Source organism: Branchiostoma floridae, chromosome 1, assembly GCF_000003815.2.
Source record: "Branchiostoma floridae strain S238N-H82 chromosome 1, Bfl_VNyyK, whole genome shotgun sequence".
Taxonomy (NCBI): domain Eukaryota; kingdom Metazoa; phylum Chordata; class Leptocardii; order Amphioxiformes; family Branchiostomatidae; genus Branchiostoma; species Branchiostoma floridae.
Genome location: NC_049979.1, coordinates 13,541,961 through 13,563,676, shown reverse-complemented (window position 1 = coordinate 13,563,676; position 21,716 = coordinate 13,541,961). Strand labels below are relative to the sequence as shown.

The following is a 21,716-nucleotide window of genomic DNA, read 5'->3' as shown; positions in this document are numbered from 1 at the left end:
TTTTGGGTGTCTTGACATTGGCAAGTAACCTTCAAACATTGGTTTGAAGGCCTTCTCCTGTTTCAGTACAGCAAGTACGTATTTCACAACATTGCCAGACATGGAAACAATGCCAATCATGCTGTGGTCTCGATATCGTGTGATAAGGGTATGAGGCTGGCTCTTGGACAAACATCAGGCAATTGGCAATCTTATCATGGCAGCCAGAAGTGCAATTTAAAAATTAGACATTTTGGAAATTTTGAACATCCATCTATTTAGGCAAAAGTCCTGTACATGTAAGATCTCTTGAGATGTAAGCCATCTGTAGGCCTTTTTAGGCATATTTTCAGATTATTGAATCCATGATATAGATAGCAGGGCAGGTATATTATTTGAAAAAAAAAAGCCTCAATATCTTTGTATATAGAGAAATGCATTAGATAGCAGGAAATGTTACAGCTGCTCCTGCTGTATGGCCCTAAAACCAAAGATCTGCCTGGTATTAGATCTAGCAAAGAGTCATGACTGGAATCATGTAGCGTTTGCATCAATCTACTAACATACAAACAGGCCAATGTTTTTTCAGTCTCCTTGAAACAATTTAAAGTGTTTTTCCATCCTAAAAAAAACAACATCTGGAATTTTAGCCATGCCACTGTGTGATCTAAATGGATTCAAGGTCTCTAAAACAAATCTGATCATCCAAATCTCTCTGGTGCACTAAAATGTATGATACACAACAGGTGCAGGCTGACCAGCTCAGATTTAGGCCATGATGATACAGTTACAGGGGCGCGGAGTCAGCAAGAATGGCCCGTACATGTAAAAATGAACATGAAGCAAGTTTCACTTCTTGTTTTCACAGGGACACATGAAGGTATGATGTCCAGTAATGGAAGAACACCAGTCTGCCATATGCATGTACTTGCAAGGTAGATATAAATTGCATAAGACACTTCAAGGCTCAATGACAAAATTACCATTTTTATACATGTCCATTAGCAGCACAACAACCTCCCCGTTCAGTGACCTGGGGTCAACTGTTACCCTGACCAGCATATCAGTCTCTTCAGCCAAACATGTCACCAGCTCAGTGGTGATCCAACCTGTCCCAAATTTTAAAGAAGCAAGTAGCGGTATTCACTGCCAATATGATAATAAGGAATGGAGGCAAAAATGTTCCTTAAGAGCTTTGAACTAGCCTCTACCAGGCTTCGTGGTTTGGTGGTCTAATTGTAGAAATTGGTCAAATAGAGTAAATACTATGCTAGGGGAGTCAGCCGGCCGATTAGGGACATTCTCCAAACCACAGAGAGCTTGGCCAAGAATGTTGTTTACATTTTAAGACACACATAGAGCAGGTAGCTGTTTGAAAAAGGATGCCTTCTGTATATACTTGCGTGGTAAGTGAGGTTGGGGCTATACTGGGAAATGTTACCGGAACATAATAAATACTAGTACCCCAAATATGGACATCCAAAACAGCAGTCATGAGACCAAACATTCACCAATCAGCACAAAGCATTTATTCTAACAATCACAGGGTGCAGTTCTGCATATACCTGCTAGGTTGTGTACATAAGCAGGTAACTTGTCGCATTGCTGTGCCTATTACAAAGTTCACCTTTTTAACAGTTTTCGTACTGTGTAAAGCAGTCTCGCCTCAAGAAACTATTCAACATGAAGACAATTACATTATTGTCCACGGTTTTTGATACATGTTGAATTATAACCACAAAGCTGAATCAGTCAGACCAGAGCAAGTGAATTAATTACTGTCTTTTCAATATTTTAGGGTGGTCATTTAAAAAAAATTCATTTAAGAACATTTGGGAACCAATGAATGAACTTCTGTGGCCTATTACCAACCAACCTGTTTATGTGTAAATTGCATTCCTGGGGGCTTATAATATAAGGGCACCAGTGTAGAAATGGATACATGCAGTTTACACTACCATTTCAGAGAAAAAGTTCCTCATGAGAAAATCAGGTTTTACAAGATTTCCAAGCCATGAGTGGTGTATGATCATACTTTCAACATATGTAGGAAGCTGAGAGTAGCAGGGGTGAGAGTTGCCACAGGCATTCACTTGCCCATAACCACAGTTTGCAGGCTGGGTGGACGACAAAGCTCACCCCTGAAACCCCAACATTCCTAAGTGAATCCTCACCATTTAAACACCTCCTCACATTGTCACAGCTACTATCCAGTCAAGCTGAGCAGACAAAGGGGCAGAGCTGTCTGCTTGAAACATGACTTTTTCACAATAAGAAACACACTGTCAGTGAAAAAGTTATGCTGCCTGCTGTTGAGACCTCTCTGCTTTTACATATTTCTTTTGAAGTTAAAGTAAATTGGAAGCTGTTCTGAATATCCAACATAAACATATAGGCCTTCCTTTACCACAACATGCAATGGTAAACCAGGAGATGAAAATTAGGCCACATCAATTTCATTTCTTGTTCTTGAAAAAAAAAAGGCTTTATCATAAGCAACACTAATTACATGTTCTAACGTTACATATCACAGTTTCCCTCCATGTCTCAACAGCAAAAAAAGCACTTAAGCAGCGCCATACACATGTCTAACACTTCAGTGGCTCAGTTTCTTCTGTAAGCGTAACAAGTTTCTGTCCCTTACAATACACAAGGCTGAATGGGCAAATGGACTGCAAAACATTAATCAACTAATCAGTTATGTCTTTGGAAGAATATGAGATACAAAGAGGTAATATCATGAGGCCTTTCATAAGATATTTACATACACAACACTTGTTTTCTCTCATACCTCAATGTGACTCAAATTGTACATAATACAATCAAGACTTTGCAAACTTAGACAGTTGCTACTTTACAAAGGCTTCTCATTAAAGTTTAACCATTCATGATGGAATAAATTAAAAAGTTTGAGCACTGAATGAGTGGCAGAACATTTCTGACGTGGATGGTGACATACATCACACAGGAATGTATCCATTGATGCTGCAATGATACAAGCTGGCGGGTAAATATTGTATGAATTTTAACAGGCTCTTGGCAATTTGAGTAAGTAAATGTAGTTTGTGCTGGACATCAATGACTTGTAGATTTTGCATACACCACTGCTTAGCATACTGTCTATCTGGAAGTAATTGCTTTCATTCATTTTATTGTAGATGACCTGCAGTTTACATCTTTGGAACCAGGACAAGAACGTCTAATGTACATACTAGCCTTTATATTAGGTCTCACAATCACATATTAATGCTCTTAGATAAGCCATTAAACTGTCAAAACAAGCCTAAGATTGATGAAAGCGCCTTTCTGAACCATGGAGCTGGCAAAATTTTATTTCTAACAGTTTTTCTCATTGCTCAAAGCTAGTGTTGGTGACATTTGTCTGTTAAAACTAATGCCCAGCACAAAGCTGTGATTTCTACATGCTTTGAGACAAATACTCTAATTTGAGTGGCATAGACTGAGAAGTTCACAGAACTTTGACTTGCTGGTGTGTCCTACAGGTTTCGTCACATTCTCAACTCTTACAACTCTCTCCCTAAACACAAGACAGAGCACCATACATTCACACAGCCAGCATACACACAGGCGCAGGGCTACAAGGCAGATCAGCTGTTCTCAGGTTCGACACTATTTACAGTCACCCTCTATAGGCTGCAGTCCTAGAGAACAATCATAGCAAAAATATCTGCACAAGGGGAACATCAGCCTCCTCATAGTAATGGCCTAACTTCCTGATCTACTAGTCAGACCCCTAAGGGGTGGGACACCTACTGGGAAATCTCTGAACTGCAAGTGGTTCTTCTTACCAGCGTGTACATGGAACTGATCTGACCATGTCAAGCTACACATCTGATGTGCAGATAGAAGTCATAGTAAGGGATGACAAACCACAGCAGGCTAAGCGTATATGTAGACATTTACAACTTCTTGGTTTCATCAATATCATATCATAAGAAGTAGACAGAGCAAGTTCACATTATTCTGAATGGACTCGAGCTCCTCAGTCCATGTTAATCACCCAATGGATGTTACATGTGTAGGTGTGTCATTTGTAGATGTTCTGTACTTGTATTCTATTTTCATCTTTTTGTCTATCTCAACAACCCCAGAATTAACTGCCTACATGTGTTATGATTGTGATTGACCCATACTGTACATCCATACTAACTCGTCTGCTATTAGAGAAGCTTTATATTCCACAAAACTACTGTCCCTAACTCCCTTTCAGACATCTTAGTCTTGTGGCATGACAACACCTCCAAGTCGCAAGACAACTGTGACCACCTGTGATTTTGTGATTTGTTTGTAAGTAGTAACATGTGGAGCAGTAAGTACAAGTGAAAATGTTGTTATTCCCCATCAACAATATACATAAAATTCAATCATTCCTTTACAAGTTGAGAAGCCTATTGTTTCATCCTCCTGCTGATCCCCCGGGCTGGAGTTCAGGGCGCCTCTGCAGACCTGCCGTCCATCAGCTGGTCGTGGCTGCTGCTGCGCGCGGCGAGGCTGCCACTGGAACGGCGGCCGGCCTGCAGGAGGGGGGACATTACAAATCAGTCTTTGAGAAAACAATGCTCATTGCAGGTGCAAATCACGAGTAAGAAAAAGGATTGAATGTAGTCTTCTATTCTATTGTTCATTACATAAGGAGCTACCCTGAGAGACCCACCTGGTACTGTTCCTCACTGGCCCTGGAGGTGTTGATGACGGACAGGGAACTAGCACGCTTCATGCTGGGGAGGAAATGGGACAGAATAATCAGTACACGATACGGCAGGTGCACTAGATAGCGCTCTATCATTACTACATATAAAAACAAGGTTATGCAAGCAAGCTGAAAAGCAGGCTCCCCTAAGTGTTAGTCGTTTTTCATGCACGACAGCAGGTTGGTAACTAGCCAGCAAATCAAGACAGCTTTAGCTATTGCTGATTCAATAGGGTATGCTAACTTTCAATACCATGCTGTGTCATATATTTGGTACTTAGTTTTTATTCTTTTGCGCAATTGTCTAAGAACCAAGTATTAAAATCTACCATAACACAAGTGAGATTGCTAGCAAGAAAATTGGAGCGGTGAATTACAAGTATAGTACAAAATTTCACCTAGTCTCATGTAAACTGAGTAAATCATAGAAACAATATACACCCACTATTACGGAAACACGTGATATACATGTACACCACAAATCACAGTTATGGGGAAAGGTATGCGTAGCACACCATGCAATTAGTATGGCAGCTCCATGTACATACAGCCAGCACCATGCACCAGCCATGCAAGGGGAGGGGCATGACTACCTGAAGTGAGACAGGACCTTACCATGGTGCGCCGTGTTATCACAGAATGTGTCTGCTCCCACTAACAGTGGGCACTGGTACTACAGATGGGTCCACACTGCTTAGCATTCAATTGGTTGGTTTGTGCTATCATGATTGTATGGGATGAGACATGACTGATATGTAATATGAAATGTAAGAGATGGAACTTTATTCCTTATTTTAGTGTGTAGAGCCAAAAATGGATGGTGGAAACATGTCTCCATAGTGATGTTCCAAAATTTGAACAAAATGCAGGAAGCAAATCAGAACACCATTGTTGTGGATAATGGAGAAGGAAAGTAGCTACTAACTGTACAGGGTCTTCCAAATTGATAAATCCTTGAATATGATGACGGATAAACAAAAAAACAGAAAAAACAACAACAGAATATCAATTCCTAACTTTTGACAGGCTATGCTTTCTACAGACTGCGAAAGTTTTTAAACATGTTTGTAGAAAATAGATAAAATTATGCTTTTATGTTTTAATGTGATATTGTAAATTTTAGGGGTTTGAGAGAAAATTTTATTAAAATGAAGAGGTAAATAATACATGTCTGGGAAGACTGGTGCAGACAATGTGCTATGAAATGGTAGATCAAAACTGATGTCATGCTTAAATAGGTGGAATGGGAAGGAAATCAACTTGTAATACTCTGTAGACTGCCTACAACACCATGGATGTCAAAACGGGAGACATATTGTACACTACATTGTGAAGGTGGACCCACGGGGATATAAGCCCACACTAACAGTTTCATTCAAGTTCTATAGTTTCATGAGCAAGTTCTACAGTTTTATGGGCAAATTCCTTTTAGCATGAGATGGATCCATGGGGAACTAGGCATGGCACCTCAACATGCTACAGCAGCCAAACATTCAAACAAGAGCTGCCTAATCTTTGCAAGGCTGGAATAGTAAGTGTGTCTGTTAGTAAATGCACAATCAAAGGATAACCTCTCTCAAACGAGAGTATTTCCAGATATGTTCATAAAGAAGTGCACGCCCACACATGATAGCTGGATGTTTATTTGCAGATGGACAGCTTGACAACAAAGCGCTACCAGCCAGAGATGCCTTCCTGAAACATGTCTCATCTCAAATGCCTCTACAGGATTGGAGGCAGAGATATACAACTCAATCAAGAATACTGTTGGGTCTGGGGTAAGGTTCAAGTCATTTCAGTCAAGTCCTCAATCAGTTTGTGCATACAAGCAGGAAACAATTCATACTTGCAAATATGTTGACAATATACTAAATTTTGTACAGCACAAGTGTTTCAGTGGGAAAATGTTCTCATTGATCAACAATAGTCATCCACCCTTATCACATTTTCACTGCTGCAGCTGACCATTGCAGAAGGCCATTTGACAAGTGTATCTTCCACATAGATCCTCAGTATATTTTTTATCAACAGATGGGGTAAATGTAAACCAAACTTCAGACATATTTCATAAATTCAACTGATTAAGACATACAAAAAATACCATTGTTTGGGGCGTTACTACTCATTTTCAAGTATAAAGTCTGACAAAAACAATGTACAAGAATTTGTGAAATGAATATGAGGGCACAGAAAATTTTCAATATCACGAATCAAAATACAGTTACCATGAATTTCAGATGAACTGGAGTATCAGTTTGACCCGAGTTCATCTTATCACAGAACTGTTCCAAAAATGTGTTCCGGCATGGGAGAAACACTATCCACTTAGCAGGAATAGCCAGAATTCATGGCCTTCATACTCCTCATGGAAGACCTCATTATTAATGGTAAAAACATACAAAAATAGTCATACTTTCAACAAATCTCTTATCTTAACAATCATAGTAATAATAATAGATAAGGCATTTAAGAGGGTAAGGCTCTATATGGAGGAGACCAAGCAAACTATCTTGGGGTTCAATACACAGCTTACAAGCTGCAAATATAAATACAAATACACCTGTATGGAGAAGATAACCCTTCATTTGCCCAGACTTCATTTAGGTTAAAGTTCTGAAATATTTATATGAATTTAAATATACTCTTAAGAAAGTCATTACTCTCAAACCAAATGTATTGGGTATGGTTCATTATCAGATCAACAAAACTCACAAACAAGTCTGGTCAATAAAAGCTCTCTTTCCATATATCTTCATCTGACATTTCTTGTCAAACATTTACAACCTTGCTTTCACAACAAACCCATTCAAAGTAATGGGAAGCACATCAACAAAATGTGACAATTAACAATGTTTATGTCTACCTCCTTATATATATATGCTTATTGAAACAAACATATCAATAATCACAACCACCTGTCTATTTTTTTAACCAATGTCTTCAATCATATCATCAAGGAGTGGTCTCTACATCTGTTGAATGTAGATGCTGACTACATTGAATAACCGATTCAACAGGAGAGGTATCCACAATGAGCCATACACAGTCTTTTACATTTAATTAGTGACCATGGGTAAATTCTGATGAAATCAGTGTTAAAATAGTATACAGCAATTTTAGTCCTGTACAAGGACATAGAGTTCATTGTGGTAGTCCTTCCTAACCCCAGATATACTTTTCTTTTGATTAACAGCAAACCCTTTGATTTCTATTTTAACTTACATTTTGAACAGAGAAGTAGAAAGATGATGACATAGCCATCAACAATGTTGGACAAACTCCTATACTTCCTAGACATTGATTGTCACATTGGAAAAAAACACAACTTGTGAGTGGAAAGAACATGAACAAAACTGGCACCCTTCTTTTAAGAGAAAGGTCTTAACTTATCACACTACAATTGTGATGCTTGTTTCCAAAGATTGACAAAACTGCAAAACAATGGGTAGCAAAGACCTCTCTACTTCTCTTTAAGAATTGAATTTCAAATGTTATCAATTCCACAGTATTACATCTTGATTTACCAACTGACACCAACAACCAAATTGGCAATCACAGCGCATACTTCACTTGTCACACTGTGTTCCTGATGGACACCAAACCTTGGTCTGTACTTGAAATATCTGATTAGTTTGTCCTTGTGGTCTCCTGCTAACTCTGAACGTGACTTGAACGGGCAAAAGTAACCTATCCTTCCCTAGCCAACGGACGTCAGATGGTAACAAGACAAACCATAAAAGCTGGGGAGGCTAACATGGCTAATGGATGCTGTTGAGAAGCTCAGCATGCTGTAATTAGACTGCACTTCTGGCATCTTGCTGGACGGAAAGACAAGCATGCAAGCTAACGGACTGGGCACTTTTCCAAGACACACCAAAGAAGACACGGGCTCCGCTGTCACCAAACGTGCAGGCACAAACACGACATTTCAGCAGTGGGAAGGTGACATGAGCGGTCACATGGGCGCTGATTGGCTGGTCCATAAAATGCGTTAATTTCATTAGGGGGATGAATCACATCAAGATACATCCATCATCTTGGTAGCCCAGGGACAATTCATTACTTCCCCCAGGACTGGGTGCCAGTATCATCTTCAGCCACTACTTTCTTTTGTCATCCAAAAGCATTGTTGTAATACAGTACAGTATATATTTTTTTAAAGTTTGCTATTTCAAGACACAAGAATTGCTTGAGTAAGAACTCTTTTAGTGTTAAATTCAAAGCAAGATGTTTCCCAAATCCATAACGGTTCATCCCCAGTCATGTCATTGTCCATCACTGCCATTCAGCATAGCCATGATGGTTGTGCTGGGTACCACAGTGTGGCCATCTATCTGTGGCAATTCAAATCATTTCTGTACATCATTTCTTGCCACAGCCACCTGCCACACAATGAGCTGCAGGGAATGTAAAATCCTGCAGCTTTGCAGCTCACTATCGAAACTGGACACAACATTTTCATCTTGCTACCAGTGACCATCTGTCATAAATCAACCTGAGAAAGTGTCTATACAACCAAGGAAGACAACCGTCTATTTTGCAACATTATTTTCTACTTACACAGGTGGCAACATGTTTGTGATTCGCCACAATGTGCCATGACTGCTAGACATACAGCCAAAAAGGCCATTCCTGTCACTTGAACCACACATACTGTACTTTCACATGTACAAGAGTTATTTCTGCCATTGTACCTCTCTATATATTATATTGAGACTTTGCATTACATTGCATAAGTGATTGTACAAAAATTTGGCTCTGGTCACTATATTCATTACACAATTATTGTGACCTGCAATTAACAAATTCATTAATTTAGTGATTGTAACAATAAGATTAGAATTCAAGCTGTAATCCATGCTCATGAGAGAGATACCTTCATTAGAACCATTATACTGATAACATTGGGAAATACCAATGCCCAATTTTACATAAGATGGAGAAACTGTTCCTGGCCAGTGATTGGTTCATTTCACATCTTTGAATTTTTTGTGGGAAACAAAATGTGAAAAGTACAGAATCAAAGGATATTTGTTTTGCATTGTATCCATTATAAATTGAGGTGGACGGCATCATTAACCCAACTGATATATTTTGTACATCCACAACTTTCTTCGGATCCCTAAAGTAGACACGCAAAAATGTTCGAAGTTCTACCTTGTAGGACAACTTTAAAAGAATAATTTACATAACATTCCTTCCAAAATCGAATTGTAATTCAGTACATCAAAAACAAGTAAAGTGCCCTCTCCCCCTCATGATCACGGACTACAGCATTATCATATAAGAAATGGATATAAGGCAATGACGGCAGCAGTGCACACTGCTTCATACTGACACATACATTGATAAAGGTTGGCTTCACTCTGCACCATAGAATCCAGGAATGGAAGCCTGGGTCTGTACAGGAATGGATGGCTCGTGCTGTGATAGTTAGCTGTCAATCAACCAACCTGACAACATCAAGTATTTTAAAGAAAGGCAATCCATGTAAATCTAGAAGGTTACTGAGCTTGCTTTCCTTCATTAGATGATGTGGAAACTTAGATTTTCCATGTCCATTATCTGGTTATACCTTCCACAAGCACTCCCTAAGACACCTAAAAAACAGATGCTTTATCAGCTGACAACAGCTCCATTTGCAGAGCCTTTTTTAAAACTTAAATTTAGTGTCATAATTGTCAGCCTTTCATTTCCATTTTTGTCTTGCCGATAGTGTGACTCAAACATACAAGTGCAGCACCAGTGGTTTCACTGATACAATATTGATGGACAGCTGTCAATCACAGCACTGAGCCTCCCTCCCTGCAGGACCAGGATGTCGGGCCTTGGGCCTACATGAGCCAGGACGTGGGGCGGTCACTTCCCACGGCACCCGCTTCTGCACCATCCTCCAGCCCCTCCGCTCCCTCACTGGCAGCATGGCAGGTAGGAATAAGCACTTTTTACTCAACAGTACCACCGGGGCACTATGTAGGAATCATTCAGCACACAGCACTCCAAATGATGGCCCCCTTACTTCAACTAATCCTTGTTCCAGGGACACAAATTGTCAGGGTAGGACCAAAGCAGAAATATAATTCTTAACAAAGAGACCTTAATTTTCAACCAGTGTATTCAAAGTATCCCGAACAGAAAGTTGTCACAAGGACAATGAATGTTGTGAAAGCCATATCTTGTCACATACACTGTTGTACGATGGTAGTGATTGGTTTGTGATTTACACAGTACACCGGTCTGGACCAGACTGACAGCTACATGTGTGACAGAGGTTCTGCCAACAAGCAGAAAGTCCTCACAAGGGTTTTACCCTATAACAAAGTTTGTGTTCACAGCCAGGGGTCTGTACACCATTTGCAACCATGTCTCGGACATGTATGACATTTCTGTAACACAGTCACAGCTGTACATGAAGGCAGGGGGGATTGTTGGGTGGGAGTTTTGCCAGTTATCCCCATGGATCCACCTTATGTACTACCAGTGAGCACTGATGACCTAGAGGCTCCTCTGTTTGAAGGTGAATAGCTGTAGAGGAGCCTTCCGTCATGCAACAATCTTCATTGCCATTAAGTCCCTCCATGGGGAAGACAACCCTACATACATGTACATAATGGTTTGGCCTACAGTTTTGGACCCCATGGTATAATTTTGGGTGAATCCACCTCATGCATGGGGGTGACATATAGAAGGTGAGCAGCCTTCAATGATGACAGGGCATAGAAACAGCCCAGCATTGTATATTACTGTTTGTTGGGAGCAGACGCATTCCTTGCACTGTGGCACACTTTGCATAAGGGATAGTTCAGTGAGGTGATTTGTACCTAAACGTTTGGCTACAACAAACAATGTTATAGGGTTAAGGCCCTGTGACGTCGCCGTTCCTACCTTCCACCGGTTTCTTTTGACTCGGAGCCCCCGCGCACCTTACTGAAGAGCTTCTGGCTGGAGCGTCGGATGGATGCACGCAGTTTGGAGAATGATCCGCTACGTTTGAGCTTGCCATTACCATCCTGTGTTGCAAAAGAGCCCTGCCAGATTAGAGGTGACTACTGTTTCAGGGAGGGAACGACGGTCATCCACTGACCTGTTAGTACAAGATGTGCTGACAAGAACTTCAACTGATCATGGGAAACAACTATTGTGATAAGTTTTCCCCAAAAATGTTATCAAGCATGCACCACTATACATAGAATCTACAGTACTGGTATATTTTCCTCTTCACCACAATCAAAAGACAGTCTTTCATTAATATTTCTTGTCCTTGTATGTGAGATGGGCATGCAAAATTATCAAAGTCTACAGTGTTCTACTCTACTCTACCTGATTGGAGGGACCTGCAGGCATAGGCCCAAATCACACTCTCAAACTTGTCTGATTGGTCAAATCTGACCTCATCTGATTCTGGTCAAAGGTGATAGGCCGAGGATTACTGGGACAGTTTACTGATTGGTTGGCGATCACATGGCTTGAGTCTTGAACATGGTGCAACCTACAACCCTTCTCCATGATGGGGTGAATACAGCCACCGACACCTCCGGTGCACCATGCAAAAGGCTTCTTGGTGGAACCATTATAATGTTAGGGCTTTTAGGCTCAAGCTTCGTACTATGCTACATCTGTGAGTCAGAAATGTTACAGGACAACTGCTAGATACATGAAAGGGGACATGTCCAAAGGCTAATAAATGGGATTTGTTAGTCGTAACATGAAAAATGTTATCTAACGTTGTGATGCGTCTACTAACATTAGGGAAAAACAGCCAACATTTCTGACCAGGGAGGATGGTAAAAAGTTAAAATTAAAAACACATTTTTTTGGCTAATACCCTTTAAAAAAGACCTGCATTTCCCAGAAAACCCCTTAGTACAGCTGCTTTGATCCGACATAAACAGTATTCAAGCCAGACCAAATCTGACTATTTAAGTACCTACATGTGCTTATATGGAGAACCCCTTCCTGCCCATAATATTTATATGAGGACTGACTACCACCACTTCTTATCACCCCCAAAGTATGTATACTATATACAAAGATATATACTACTCAAGCCGGTTAAAGTTGACGTTAAAGTGCATGCAAGGCACATTCTTGCAGAGACCAGAGTTATATTGCATGAGGGATAGTGACATGGGATGTGTGTGGTGATATACATTTACAGGAGAAATGAAATGAATTAATCAACTTGTACTGCAAAGTTTTCGCACACACAGAAGAACAATGTCTTTTGCATTAAAAATTTAATAGGTTAAAAATTTAATAGGTTACTCTCAAAAGTTTTAAATCACACAGATAGTGGCCTCCTTTGAGACAAAAAATCAGTTGTTGTACTTGTAGCCTTTCAAGATAGACAACTCTAAATCTTTCTACAGGTAAATGTTTAGGGTTTTTACCAATAACAACAGATATAAAACATGTATAATTTTGCCAGACATTCCTGCCCAGCGAATTCCCATGTCTGTGTGTGTGAAAACCCTGAGTATCACTCACAACTCAGCACTGCACACCAACACTCTGCACAGCAAAGGAACACTATAACAGTGTTGACCATGTGGAACAGCTTACCTGTCCAACACTTACACTACTTTGCTAATGCACATTACATGTACATTTGCTAGCTACAAAAAGGCTGCTGTACCATCCCTGTGGTGTGGCAATTCTGGGGTTTCACCAATCAAACTATCTCAACCATTTACAGAACATGTTACATACAGCCCCAAAACTATTTAGTGAAAATCCCTCCAAAAATATCCCCATGAAAACAGCCCACATAAGGTCAGATTGTTAGAAAACACATCCCACATTCCTTTCATTATTTTCTTTGGTGGCTCGTGTTAGAAGTTGTTAGGATTAAGGCCATGATCTGTGTATGAGTGGTTACACTTGTTGAAGTTAGCCCGTTCAATGTTTAAATGCCCGGTGAAGGGCAGCAAGGCTCTACCACACAAGAAGCCTACTGCACGACGCACGCAGAATGTCGAAGACTATACTCACCCCGCTCCACTCCGCGCCAATACTCACTTCTTCCGTCCCATCATGCTTCTCATACGACACACTATCTGAGTCCCCGCGCTCACGTGACTTCTCACGCTTTCTCTTCTCGTCTCCGTCCTGTGTTCCCGTCTCGTTCAGGATTTCACGGACTTTGGTGTCCCGTACGATATCTAGCGCCTGGGGATGGGCAAGACCGCGCTTGAAATTTACTGAAACGGCCTGCAGGGTTTCATGTTAATGGAGGAAATGCCATCAGTAATGCCCAACAACAAAACATGCTCCCACAAACATGCACATGCAACATTCTGTAGTAACCCCACTAGGTGCCGTGTAGACTGCAGGAAAACAGTCCATTTGTTAAATGTTTAGGACAATACCAGTGTATCTAAGAAAGATGGCTCTGAGAACTTGTAGAGCATTTTGTTGAACAAAGTCTACAGAATCAGATTAAAAAATACATTACCAGACTGATACCTACATGTAGTGCTGGGTGTTGAAAGGGTAGGTTTCAAAAGAAAGGTGATTTTGGAATACTTCCTTAGTAAAAATGCACACCAAGCCTTGGGTTTTTGAACTATTACTAGATAGACACATTTGAATGCATACTTTTCCCCCAGCAATTTAAACATCATCAAATGTTGATAAGCGTCTCCAGCTATTTCGTGATCAGTTATATGTGGGTTGTGAAGTTTGTATCACTGGCAGTACTGACTACACATGGCACCTAGCACCCATACATACATGCAGGAATATGGCAAACACATCAGCCCATCACAGAAAACATGCAGTAAAGGAAAGGAATGTCTACAGATCACAACAACTCTACACTGCTAGTCTACAGGCTCAGAGTGTGGTCTTTTAGTCTTTCACTGTTTTTCGAGTGAAGATGGTCTGTCTTTACAGATTGTAATTTCCTGACATTATAACATCCAACACAGATATCTGTTAGTGTAGATACAATGTACCAAATTTCTTCTTCTGAGCAAAAGCTTTGTCCTCTATCAAAGCTTGACATTTCTTTTCTATTTTTCTTGACATTTCTTTTCTATTTTTGAAAGATCATTTTTCATATTCTGTCTTATTTTTGACACAGTTTGGCAAAATATACTTTGCATTTCTGGTTCCACATTTTTGATGTACATCAGAAATCTAACAAATACAGAAAATGGTCAAGTATTGAAATCTTAAAAAAGGTGTGTGTCTGAATAAGACAAGTCTTTGTGTCTGAATAAGACAAGTCTTTGTGTCTAAATAATACAAGTCTGCCCACTCTGAGCTGTAAACTAAACTAAACCTAGCTTATACAACGATGTTAATCAACAACAAGCGTGAACACAAAGTTTGCATGCAGAACCACTGAACAGCACGAGACGGGCAAGCAGAATGAGAGAGTAGCAGACTGGAGCGGACCTCATTGTCTACCGAGCCACACAGGGTGGAGAAAGTGGAGCCTTGACTTACACTGCAGTTCTACAGAACCCGGCCGCAGTGGAGAGACCAGGGCAGGGTCAGTACAGTAGTTAAACAGGGAGTGGGTTGGTACATCATTAGGGGTTAGTACATTATTTTGAAAGGTGGAAGCAAGTAGATCATTGTGGCTGGTATATACAGGGTTTATTCTATCCCTTTCTAGGACTAAAAGAAAATTTCCAGTATGTTACATTTTTCCATCACTTTTCTTTTGTAAAACATGGGTTTCTATTAGATTTTGAAGGATATGAAAGGAAATTTTTTTTCTTGTTTTCTATTATCATACTAACCCTGAATATACTTTGCCCTCAACTTGACTAGTGTTAGGGAATAGTGTATAACATTTTTAACATATAGGGTTACCAAAGGAAATATTAATACATCAAATTCAGTCAATGTAATGAACATATCTACACCAGATATACAGTCTAATATTTCAGTCTTGACTTCATCCGACATGCTGGACAACTGACAGTCTGCCAACCTTCATGCATCTTGTTGTAGGACAATTAATTGATTAGCCAGTAATTTTGGTCATTACACTGTGTGAAGACAGTGTTTCTTTGACAGAAAACAGTCACAACATTTATGCCGTAGCATGGTCTGATGATCATAAAATGATGTAATTTTTGTACAAGTGCTATTTAAACACTTTAATAATTGATAATTAGCAGAGATTGGAATCCCCATATTTTGATGAAAAAATATCTTGTATGAACAAGGCACTAGTTGTATAACAGAAGAAGACTTGTTGAGTGCGACGGATGCATTTTGACATATCATGGTCTAGGTGTTAGGTAAGCTGATAGCACAGCAGATGAGTTACCTGTTTACGCGATCTGAGGGCACAGTCTTCCAGAGTCTCGGCAGCCTCGTACTTGCCCTGGCGCCGGTACAGAGCGCCCAGGTTCTTCAGGGTAGTTGTTACCGTGGGGCTGTGGAACAAGGTGGAGACCAGGTCTGTCAGTAACAGCAGAGGAACTGAGGTCACTTCGTGTCTTCCTGTTCTTACTCTTTCATGCAAGGGCATGGATACCTGACCCTTCATGACCATTTCTATACAAAACAAAATGTTTTCAAGGAATGCACAAATCTTTATATGACAGATACCTTTAGTGTTCAAGGAAAAAATCAAATCCCTTAAGCTTGACAGGAGACTGTTCTGTTCTGGGATGCGTACAAATCATATGATATAAGAATCACCTTAACTATATGACCATTGTTAGTAATACATACCTACAGATGTACATGTTGTTGGGAGGTGCTGGTTAGTGGCATGCCCACTAGAGTTGCCTTACCAACCCGTGCAAAAGAGTCTCCCCTTCCATTACAGATGGGGAGAGGTGAGTGTAAGATAACATGAGAGGGACACACACACTCTGTACCTGTCAACTTTGGCTGCCTTGTGCCAACCACCATAGTCACCATATGGAGTGTCTTTGAACTTTCCCTGTAAGGAAAATACATGTCATATCAAGTTAGGTCTGGTCTCTTTTTGACATGTTTCATTGTGGCATTACAAGTACATGACATGCACATTTTAACTATCTGAAGAGTTTGCACTTCATGTTAAAAACAGTGATGAACATGCGGTAACTACCTACAATTGGAGCAAACCAACAGAACACACGTCTTAGAACATTACTCAGGCCCTAAAAAACTACAAACACTTAGCAACCTTCCTATATTTCCAGTGTCTCTTGAATGAATAATCTAAATGTAAACTGTGGGTTGCAGTTCTCATGTACCTACATGTAACTGTGCTTATATAGGATTGAAAAATGTCATGCTGACAGCAACAATCAAGGATAATCTTCATATCCTCGTGACTGAACCTACCCTGTTCTCTTCTCTCTCTTCTGCATGCATCCAGATGGGTTTACTGTCAGAGCCTGGAGAACATCACAACATTACACATCACATGGAGAACAACTGGCTACCTGGAACTTGCTCACTAACACAGACTGTCTTTTAAACACTTAATTATAATGAAGGATGTGTTTTCTGCCCAGGATCTCTTCACCTTAGGTTTGCTAAAGGCCATGTTAACCATCATGGGGTAAGACACCAAGTATTACATATGCCACATTTAAAAACACTACAATACCAGTGACAGGTCTGGACAACACACAACTGGCAGTATTACACATGTATGTCAGGTCCACTGGCAGAGACTCCAGGAGCACCTGCAACACAGACCTGCAGCTAGTGCGGACTACTCACCAGCTCCGAACTCCTTCTCATGGGCCCGTGTCAAGACCTGCTTGTACAGAGTCTCGGCTGCCTTGTACTTCCCCTGCTTCAGGTAGGCAGAAGCCTGGGGGAGGGGGGCAGGGAATTTACATCAGTGGTGCATAGGTAGAGCTGGAACTATTGCTGAAAAAGTTCCTGTTCTCTGAGCTATTCCACCCTCCAGTCAATCCATTAGTGTACAAAGTGACAAATTATTTGATGACTCACGTTATATCGTTTTGACAACTTACCTTTTAAAATATAACTGATTTAAGAAACTTCTAAATGCACAAAATGTACCCTTACTAAACTTGTTTTCAATGCTCTAAACTTTGAAAGTAAGTAGATCTCAACTTCATTACTACATGTTTACTCAAGTCATGTTGCATTACTCTGCTCATACTGTATTGGTTGACTTGCAAATTTGTGTTCCATATCTTTCGAGAGCAGCATTCTTCTAATTACATAACTCATTCTTTTTAGAAAACAGATGGCTGCAAAGGTCTTATTGCTACATCTCTAACATCTCTAATTTTGCTTACAGAATAAACACATTGACACCACAGGAGAAGGGGTATGAAAAAGAGGTGGAGAAGATGATCATGCATTACATGCTATACTACATGGAGGTTTGTATGGGACCTGGACACGTTACTGGGGAATGTACAATATTGACAGATGTTGTTTAAAAACATCTGCCACGAGCCAGAAGTGTTACTGTCAAGAACAATCAAAATGGAAGAGAAAAATTGCAGGGTTTAGGAGACGAAATTGTTTACGATGATCAAAATTTGTTAAAATCTATATCCGCATGCACTTCTGGTCTAGAAAGTTCCATATAATTAGATTTATCAGCACAGATGGGTGAGACTTTTAGGACACAGGGCATAGGACAGAGTTCAGAGGTCGTACCAGGTTGTTCATGGTCTTGGCAACGTTTGGATCGTCTGGTCCTAGCTTGCGGGTATAAATCTCAACTGCTCTTTGATAGTATATTTCCACCTGCACACAGCAAAGCAAAACACTTCAAAAAGCATGAACAAAAACAAACAGAAGAACAGGGAAGACGTCCATACCAGGTTGTTCATGGTCTTGGCAACATTAGGGTCATCAGGTCCGAGCTTGTTGGTATAGATTTCTAGAGCTCTTTGGTAGTACCACTCAACCTGTACAAGGTGATGTAAGACACATGTCGCTGCCTCACTGACATCAGGGTGTTTGCTAGAAATGCTGCAGATTTCTGGCAGTTATACATGCAGGTGCACAACTGCAGCAAGTTTAAAAACAGCAGCTGCATGCAAATTTGCAGGAATGATATCTGCAGAGTTCCAGCAGCATGCAAGCTGCATACACAAGCTATTTGGAAGGCATTGCAATCACATGCGCATTCCTGCAGAAAGCCTTGCTACATGGACATAGGACTACAGGGATCGTGTACACAGAAAGACAAGATAAAAATGTTTTCGGTATTTTCAATTCTGACTTTGAAAGATGCAGATACAAAGCATAATATTTTCATTATTAAGATACAGCCATGTATTTCCCAAATCCAATAAAATTCCCACATCTTTCCTTGCTTAACACCAAGGATTTCCACATGCAAAGGAACCCTGCAGGCGAGAGCGACAGATGTCAGCCTTATACAATGGTTAGAAAAATAAGCATCAAATGCATGTTTGCTATTTCCCCCAAACCACACCAATAAGCAGAGTTTAGCCAAATACATCAGTATCATCATGCTGCATTGCAAAGAAGCATACAGTATCATCATGCTGCATTGCAAAGAAGCATACAAATGTATATTTCATGCCATTCAAAGTAAACAATTGTAAAAGACAAAGTCAGTGGAGTTACTGTGTTAGGCATAGCATAATATTCTATAGCAAAGCAGCCTAAAACCAAACATGCAAACAACACAGAGTTGTCAAATGCCACAGGAAAACATTGCTAGAGTGTTCCATGCCAGTTGTTAGTTGCAAACAACCCATTCCTAAACTTAAATTTTTGGGCAACCTCAACAAAACTTGTTTGTTACACTTATTACTTCCATTCTCAGTATGATCTACAACTGAAAGTGCAGGGGCATGTTGTTAGTGTCTACTGGGGTTTACCTCCTCATATTTGCCCTGGTTCTGGCAAAGCAAGGCCAGGTTGTTCAGCTGCTTGGCCACATCAGGGTGGTCCTTCCCAAGAACCTAGAGAGAGAACCAGTGCCATGAGAGGGGTCTGTCAAGGGAGTACACACAACGTAAACGTGGCGTCTTTAGCTTTCACTGGCAACGTTGGCACTGTTATAGCATGGTGACACTACACCTCAGTCAAGCTAACATCAAGATGTTAGCATCATTCACATTAAAAGCTGTGATTATGCCCAACACCAAAATAAATACCCATCTTTGTCAAATTGGTAAAACACTGATGTATCATAGGTGACTATCAGCTGCCTTTATATGATCCAATTTACAAAGTTAATATCTTTCATATATATCTGTGCGAGAAAATTCTTTTCCATACCATTTTCCTTCATGGAAATATCTGCAGTGTGTAGCCTTGGATTACCTTAACTCCAAAGTCTAACGTTATCTCATATGTAAAATTTGGACATTGCTGGTCTATAACATCATCGGTGGTGACTGGGCCCCACCTTTTCTCTGATCTCCAGGGCTCTCTTGCAGAGTGGCTCAGCTTCCTTGTACTTCCCCCGCTTGCCATAAAGCACAGCCAGGTTGTTGAGGGTGGCGGCAACCTGAAATGTTGAGCACATGTTACATAAGACTCAACAGTGATGGAAAAAGTGCAAGTGATCTCTAACCAGTCTAGCTCACTGAAGAGATTTTCTTCCACTGGTCTTGACAGACTAGACAGATGCTATGAACAGTATTTACAGGTTCACTGTACCGCGAAAAAGTATTAGTCTAACTCTTTCTGACAAGCACACTGAACAGTCACCACAGCTTAACATTCTGTCTTGAGGATTGCAACCCTTTCCAGTAGCATGCATGTCGGTCGAGCGGCACAGCTGGAATATAATTCGTGGTTTGTATTTCAAAAGGCAAGGTTGTTAACCACTGGACTACACACGCTACGTGGGACATATTTTTTGCAGTTTTATACCCCCAATATGAAGGCAAAACTTAAATTGGGGATGTAATATCATCGATCTACAGCAATAAGCCTCTCCAGTGCTACAGGACTTAAAGCAGCAGGGGGAAATTTGAATGATATTTCTGGAGTAGCCATTGACCTAATTTTCAACAGTTTCAGTAACAGGGGTCAAACATGAGAATAAGGAAATCCGATTTAGGGATCCACTTTTATTTCCTGAAAACAAAATGACAACATAAAAACTGCAGTCCCTTTCACTTGTAAATCCAATTTTCAGCAGCTATGGGATCGAGATGACCCAATTCTGCAGGATAATCAGTTATCAGATATGTGCTGATGTGTCCTGGAGGAGTGACCAGGCTCATACCCTCCCCAGGAGTACCTACTGCATCTCCAAATCACTGCTCTGAGATTCTTGATGTGCTGGCAAAAATATGTATAGCACACAGCAATCTTATTTTGGGTTCACATAACAGTGGGGTGATGAAAATATATCAATGGAGCATGTCCACTTCTTTAACAGCTATGAATGAAAATCAAACACAGAAATACAGTGTGCCCTGTCTCTTCTCACAATATCCAGCAGTTAAAATTTAAGGACTTGTAAACATCCATATGAATTGCTATACATGATGTAACTGTAAGTTCTGTACTTACAGCTGGATGATCCTCCCCAAGTGTCTTCTCTCTGATGGCCAGAGCATCGTTCAACAGGTTTGCTGCCTCCTTGTACTTATTCTGGTCCCTGAGGATGGGAAGAAACATTCTTACATATTTCATACATAACTTTAGTTTTACATAAACACACAAAAATTGTGTTTAGATACACTGCCAAGTATATGGGATGTCTAAATATCTAAACTCAAAATTTCTGACCTTTTTTCCGTAGATAGATCTAAACACTCTTGTCTCTACCTTAGTCTATCATATATTTTCCTCATGCTACATGTATGTCTTGTGCTGATAATATTTCATGATCATTTCCCATTTTATACTGATATGCCCTGTATTTGCTCGTATAATGTATCATAAGACTCATAAGTAAATATGTTTTCATCATAAAGATGTTATATTGGAGAAACAATGAAGTTGATATTCGTTGCCTTCCTGTGCCCTCACAAATAGTTCTTTAATTATTGAAAAGCCCATTCCTATATAGGTGTGGCCATGTATTCTAGGTAAAGGCTCCACAGCAATGCAGTACACTGTGATTTAAGGCTGACACCAT

General features: G+C 40.2%; 1 protein-coding gene across 20 annotated transcripts in view; it reads right to left on the bottom strand.

Annotated features, from left to right (window-relative positions):
* Positions 1-1,485: 1,485 nt before the first annotated feature.
* Positions 1,486-21,716, bottom strand: part of LOC118415481 (kinesin light chain 1-like) — a 40,618-nt gene continuing 20,387 nt past the window's right edge. For 2 of the 20 annotated variants that reach the window (XM_035820149.1, XM_035820202.1), the window contains exons 6-18: positions 21,146-21,233; positions 20,028-20,129; positions 19,495-19,578; positions 18,460-18,549; positions 17,375-17,468; positions 16,991-17,043; positions 16,528-16,601; positions 15,978-16,086; positions 15,092-15,151; positions 13,682-13,858; positions 11,576-11,700; positions 4,655-4,718; positions 1,486-4,514 (exon numbers count right to left, since the gene is read on the bottom strand). In XM_035820149.1, coding sequence (XP_035676042.1) covers positions 4,428-4,514; positions 4,655-4,718; positions 11,576-11,700; positions 13,682-13,858; positions 15,092-15,151; positions 15,978-16,086; positions 16,528-16,601; positions 16,991-17,043; positions 17,375-17,468; positions 18,460-18,549; positions 19,495-19,578; positions 20,028-20,129; positions 21,146-21,233 — 1,207 coding nt within the window. In that variant the 3' untranslated portion in view covers positions 1,486-4,427. Of the gene's footprint in view, positions 4,515-4,654; positions 4,719-6,315; positions 10,604-11,575; positions 11,701-13,681; positions 13,901-15,091; positions 15,152-15,977; positions 16,087-16,527; positions 16,602-16,990; positions 17,044-17,374; positions 17,469-18,295; positions 18,386-18,459; positions 18,550-19,494; positions 19,579-20,027; positions 20,130-21,145; positions 21,234-21,716 lie in introns of those variants that run through there. The other 18 variants (XM_035820163.1, XM_035820209.1, XM_035820142.1 and 15 more) reach the window with 15 other exon arrangements.